The 6,243-nt window shown below is 46.7% G+C and overlaps 1 protein-coding gene across 1 annotated transcript in view; it reads right to left on the bottom strand.

Moving 5' to 3' along the window:
• The window catches only part of LOC102673690 (transmembrane protein 132C), a gene marked incomplete at its 3' end in the record, with an annotated part of 19,116 nt that overhangs the window by 8,945 nt on the left and 3,928 nt on the right, over positions 1-6,243 (bottom strand). Inside the window, 1 exon segment of the mRNA XM_031511598.1 lies at positions 965-1,108. Coding sequence (XP_031367458.1) covers positions 965-1,108 — 144 coding nt within the window.

The following is a 6,243-nucleotide window of genomic DNA, read 5'->3' as shown; positions in this document are numbered from 1 at the left end:
GACGACGACGATTGCAAGAGGCGCAAGAAGTCGAGGAGGAAGGGCGGTTGCAACCGAGACAGCGATGACGATGACAGCGATGACAATGATTGCAAGAGACGCAAGAAGTCGAGGAAGAAGGGCGGTTGCAACCGAGACAGCGATGACGATGACAGCGATGACAATGATTGCGGGAGACGCAAGAAGAAGAAGAGGGGCGATTGTAATGGCAACGATGACGACGATGACAACGATAACAACGATGGCAACCATAGCAACGATGGCAACCATAGCAACGATAACAACGATAACAACGATAACAACGATAACAATGGGAGCGACAACGATTGCAAAAATAGAATATGCATAAGAAAGTACAAGAGGGACGTTGATGGACAGGACAATGATTCAGCGAGCAAATCCTCTTCCGAAGAGAAGAATAAAAAAAGACAAAAGAAATCAAATAATAGCGGTCTCTTTAACGTAGAAAGCGATTTTCATACTTTATTTAGGACACGAGAAAATTGAAGAGGGTTGGAAGCGGAAAAGAAGAAACACGCGAAAACGCGGACGAACGTCGTAATTTACGAGGGGAAAAATGCAGCGAGCGCCGCAATATGTATTCTGTTTATTACGAATTGCTCGTTCGTAGATAACGCAAATTTAAAAAAAAAAAAAAATAAATAAAATAGAATAAAATATGTTGCATCACTTATTTCATCATAGATAATGTGTATCGCATCATTCTTTTTCTGTATTCTATCAATATATATATATATATATATGTATATATTTATGACTTATGACTGACGTTTTTCTTCTTTAAAAATTGCTATGATAAATAAAGTGTGCCTTTAGATTAATCTTTATTTCCCGTTTCTCCTCTCCTAAGTTTTATTCATAAGTCATTCATAATGGAATTTCGTGAAATCGAGAAAGATCTCGATCACGAAAAAAATCATAAAAAAATCGTAAACGCACTTACGCGCTTGGTAATCGGGAGGCATTCTCCTTTCGCCTAGCGGTGAACGTAGCGATCGTGTTCTTCGCGTTGATCTTGCTGTCGACGATCCAGTCCGGGTTGCTGGACGATGCGTCCAAGATTTTCACGCCGGATTTCACTCTGGCCCTGTAAAAATTAACAAAAAAAAAAAAAAAAAAAGGTTTTCATCAATCGCGATATCTAGCGCGGATAATAAATCCTTTTTTTGTCACTTTTTTGCCCTTCCCCATACGCTCGCGAATCGAGCGTGATATATTATTCGAGGGAATTCGATGCGAAGAAACGGTCGATCGGCTGGAAATCGGACGGAAAAACTCGGCGAGGTTAAACGATCGCCGTCAAGGCGAGCGGCATGAAAAAAGAGGCGAAGTAAAAAATCGGGAGGAAGAAACGATGGAAGGGGGGAAAAAATGTGACGGAAGACGGAAAAGGGAAACGATCGAACGCGGAAAAGACGGAGACGGAGAGGTTCAAGGGTGAAATAATAACCCGCTACTTTTTCCAATAACCGTGAGCATAATCGAATCGATGCACAACGCGGCAATTATCGGCTCAACTTGTTGGAATAATGCGGACACACCTCGTCAATTTTTCCGCCCCCCCCCCCTCGCTTCTTTCAATTATCCTATTCGACTACGTCGACTGCGAGCATATCGGATTTTCGATTCCTCCTCCTCAGTTCTCACGCCCCCGTTCCAATAATATTCCCGCGCGAATTCGAAACCGCGGAATTAAACGCAAAGAAATGATTTCGAAGAATGTGGGAGAGGGAAGGAAAGCAGCCACCCGGTCGGTGAAACAGGATAATGGATAGACTTACGTAAGAATTTTCAATTTTGCATCGGGTTACACGCCACGTTTCTCCGTCGTGGCGTGTATCTATAATCTCCATCGTGACATTTCGCGAAAAAAAAAAGAAGAAGAAGAAGAAGAAAAGAAACATCCTATCCGCGGTATGCACGTAAATGGAAATACAACTCGAATACCTCCTTCCCCCTCGCTCGCTCGCCTTATCCTCTCGATTACAAAGTATTGTATTATATCGAGATTGGAAATTGAATTTCCTCGAGCTCGATGAAATATGGCCGGTGAAGCTGGCTATTCGCGTTTAGACAAATCGTTCGCTTCGGACGAGGGACGGCCTACGTATTTTTTTTGTTTTTTTCTCCCCCCCTCCCGAGGCATTGGCGCGCATACGCGGCCGTCGATCGTCCACCACTCGACGTGCCTCTCTGTCTCTCTGTTTCTCTCTCTCGATTCCGAGCAACACCCCTCCGCTAGAAAATCCGGCCTGCTGTTCTTGTTTGCGTATTTGAAAAATATTTTTCGCTCGTTCGATTCGATTACGGGTCGAGGGTCATCCCGCGCGTCGCGCACGCGATAACAAAGATACATCGAATACGTGACGCTGCCGGACATCGATACGAAACGGTGAAAAAAATCCGATGAAAGAATGAAAAGGAGTTGGTAGTAAAAAATTAAAATCAAAAAGGAATTCGAATTGAGAGAAAGGGAGCGAGGAACGGATCGATCGAACGGATGACGCTTCTCTCTCTCTCTGTAGCCTTGGCTACATTCCACGAAATATAACCATCATCGTGGTTATCGGCCGTATCGGAGATATCACGACGCGAAAGAAAACTCTCCGTATAAAAGCGCGAGGAATCGTCGCAAGATTGTGATTTAAAAAACGGAGGAGATCGAGGAGAGGGGCGCGATATCGAGACGATTAATAACGAGATATGAAATCTCTTGGTTGGGAACGAGAGTAATTAAAACGGCCCTGAAAACGGCGGATTAATGGGACAGTCGAGCCGGTCCGCTAATGCGTTTTAATTAGAGGCGTGATGTGTTACACGCGCGCGTTGCCTTCTAATCTTCTTCGTTGAAAAGATAATAATAATAAAAAATAAGTAACTAAAAATATTAATCCCCGTCGTAATTAAACGCGTCAAAGGAATTCTTCGTCGCGATTATCAACTAAATATTTCTATATCATCCAACTCTATGGTGGAAAGAAGAGAGAAAAAAAAAAACTTCTTTTGATCTCGTTCGAAAAAATTCGCTGCCAAATACGAACAAAATTAAACGTGGAAACGACGGTAACGATCGAACGAAACTAAATGCCGCGCGCCATACCAAAAAAAAAAAAAAAAAAAAAAGAAAAGAAAAAAAACTCGACGACGTTGGCCGTCACTCGAAAGGACATTTGCCTGGCGTCGCGACGCCGGCTCGCCTACGCTCTCTTCGAGTCTTTGCTCCCGAGAATTCACGCTCCAGTTACGTGACCGGGTCACGGGGTCGGAGTTACGGGGAAGTTACGATGCGCGAGGATGGCTGCCGTCTATCCGACGCCACGCTAGATAAATATCTACGCCGCGCTCCTCTCCCCTCCACTCTCCGCCTCGCGCCTCGCGCCCCAATCGGGTATCGGCTCGTATCTTTCGCGGTTCGTTTACGGGAACCATGCTCTCGAGTTTGTTGCTACGAGCGCGTTCGAGGCGCTTTCGCGTTTTTTTTTTTTTTTTTTTACGAGATCCTCGCGGGGAATTTTCGACGAGGAGAGGGGAGGAGAATTTTACGCGATCCTCGTTTTTCCCCCCTTTTCCGACGGTGAAAACGCGCAGTTACAATTTTCAATGCTCGTGTGTCTCTGCGTGTCGTTATTTCTCCGCTTTCGGATCAGGTAATATCCTCGTTTTCCTTTCCCCCCCCCCCCTTTTCCTCGTCGCGCGCGAACAGAACGAGTAGTAATAGTAATTGGAACTGGAATTTTTCTCCCTTCACGCGCGTCCTTTCTCTCCGCTTTTTCCTTTTTTAGAATATAACTATATATACGCGATTATTGGAAAAACAGAAGTGATCGGAGACGCGAGATCGATACGCAATAATTCGGCCGAATTATATGGTGAAAAGAAATATCGGGAAATAGGTATGCGCGAACGAATGCGGGGGAAAACGGATCGTTAATTCGACGAAACGAGAGAATTCGATGAATTCGATTTACCGGACCGAGTAAGTCTTCCGTTTCCAGCCCCGCGGACCTGCGCTCGGGGGATCGATAGGGTTTGGTCAAGGGGAACGGGAACACCGACCTAGAGAGAGAGAGAGAGAGAGAGAGAGAGAGCTCGTCTTTTTCCAAATCGAATTACACCTGTTCGAGGCCGATTATTCGAAGCGAAACGAACGAACCCCCTCGAGCGAGCCGAGCTAATTAAGTTAACCTCGCGTTTGCCCCGAATTAGGGTTGCGTTCGCTCGCGATATTCACTCGTGAAAGATGGCTGCTGGCCATCCATTCTCCCGAAGGGGAGGCATTCGTTTAACCGGGGTGGGGCGCGGGAATTGGCCGGTCGTTCGAAAAGAACCGGCGATGCAAAAGGGTGTGCATCCCTTCGTAACCTCCCCTCTTCCTCTCCCTTCCCCCGCGCCAAGAACACGAAACGGCGTCAAAACGAAACCTCGACGTGCAATTACAACGTTGGACTCGAGTTATTTCCGCGGGGCCCTTGCATGTACATACAAATCGGCGACGTGCAAAGCGGCTGTTATCGGGCCGATCTGGAGAGAGAGAGAGAGAGAGAGAGAAAGAGGAGGGCAGATTTCCGAATCGCGTTGATGAACGGCCGGCGTCGGGCCGCGGCCACAATTTATTCAATGACTGCTACGACTCGATGCGATCGATCCCCAAACGAAACGGACGCGTCCCGCTCGATTGCGTAACGCCGATCCGCCGCGAGGAACGTTCGCTCGATTAAGCTTCGCAACGTGTCACCGATAATTCGACCGATAATTCGACGAATCGAAACCGAACGAGACAGAGAGAGAGAGAGAGAGAGATGTTTCGAAGAGATCCGCGAATATCGCGATTCGGAACAGAGGTAAATGTCTGGCCGGGAGCGGTCGGATTATACGAAATTCCTGACTGACGTGGAACCCGATAATACCTCCCTCCCTCTCCGTTCTAAAAATAAAACGTCGATTCTTGGAGGAAGTCGGGGCCGCGATACGCGAAATAAATCAACGTTTTCTTTTTCCTTCTCTTTTTTAGATAAGAGGGAAAACCGAAAGCAGAGAGAAGATTAGTTTTATCTGGCAAGGTCGAAGCGCTCCAACGAAATTCCAACTCCCTCGAATTTCTAGGCGAGAGGATCGCGACACCTTTAACGGATTTCTCGTTAGGGGATAAGGTTTAATTCGTTCCCTCCCCAGGAAACTGATATTTCCGCGCGAATCTATTCTCTCGATACGATCTTCATTCACGCCATTCCGGCGTGCATATCGATCACAGCGCGCGCACCGATTTCGTTTCCCGAAAAAACGGGAACGATTCGAGAATGGGGAAAAAATTGCCCCGAGGAAATTGATTCCATCTCGGCCGATGGATTCATTTCGGGGAAGAATTTCGGGAAGAAGCGTCTCGTTTCGTCACGCTCGCGTTTCTTTCTTCCACGGAGGGTTTCTCGGCTGCCAAAAAAATTGGGTCGAAGGAAAATTGGGACGTGAATTTAACCGTTTCTTTTTTTCTTTTCTTTTTCCCCTCCACGAATCAGACTCGACGATGGCAATTATCGAGCCGATCTCGAATCGAAGCGCGAGAATTCGGGTCACGACGAAACTGGTCGAAGTAATGGGACACCGATTGCACCGATGTCACGAGTCCGTGGAATCGCTTATGCGAGCACGAGCGGAATGCCGGGGGGAAAACTGTCGAGAGAGTTTACTAACAATGGAAAAGTTGTAACTTTGCGCGGGGGTGCTCGACAATTCGTCCAATTAGAAAATTTTTCTCCCTCCCCCGCCCTAGTTTCCTCCCCGCTCTCCGCCTCCCGCGGAGCGCGTTTTGAAACTGTTTTCGAGGATGTTCGCGAGCGCGCGCGCAAAAAAGGAAAAAAGGAACAAAGCGAATTTCGAGCTCGAGGTATATTTCATCGTGCGGTTTCAAATACCGGAAAAACGGTATGGAAGTTGGCAAGTAATATATATATACGTACAAGCAACGAGTATCTTGAACTTGAAACGGAGGGAGCGAGACGAAAAAGCCCCCCTCGCGAACATTCGCGCGCAATCTCCGCCAAATTCCTTTCCCTTCCCCCTCTCGTTGCGAAAAATACTTCGTCTTTTTCGTAATTACTTTTCCAACGATTGGCGAGAAACGAAAGAAATTGGGAGAGATTGGGAGGAAACGGAGCCGTCCCCGACGATTTAAAATATATCTCACCGCGAACAATTCTATCGAGAGAAAGAAAAAGAAAGAGAGAA

This window comes from Apis dorsata, unplaced genomic scaffold (genome assembly GCF_000469605.1).
Source record: "Apis dorsata unplaced genomic scaffold, Apis dorsata 1.3 scaffold_331, whole genome shotgun sequence".
In the NCBI taxonomy this organism is placed as follows: domain Eukaryota; kingdom Metazoa; phylum Arthropoda; class Insecta; order Hymenoptera; family Apidae; genus Apis; species Apis dorsata.
The sequence above is the reverse complement of the archived record's forward strand: the minus strand, read 5'-3'. Positions and strand labels throughout refer to the sequence as shown.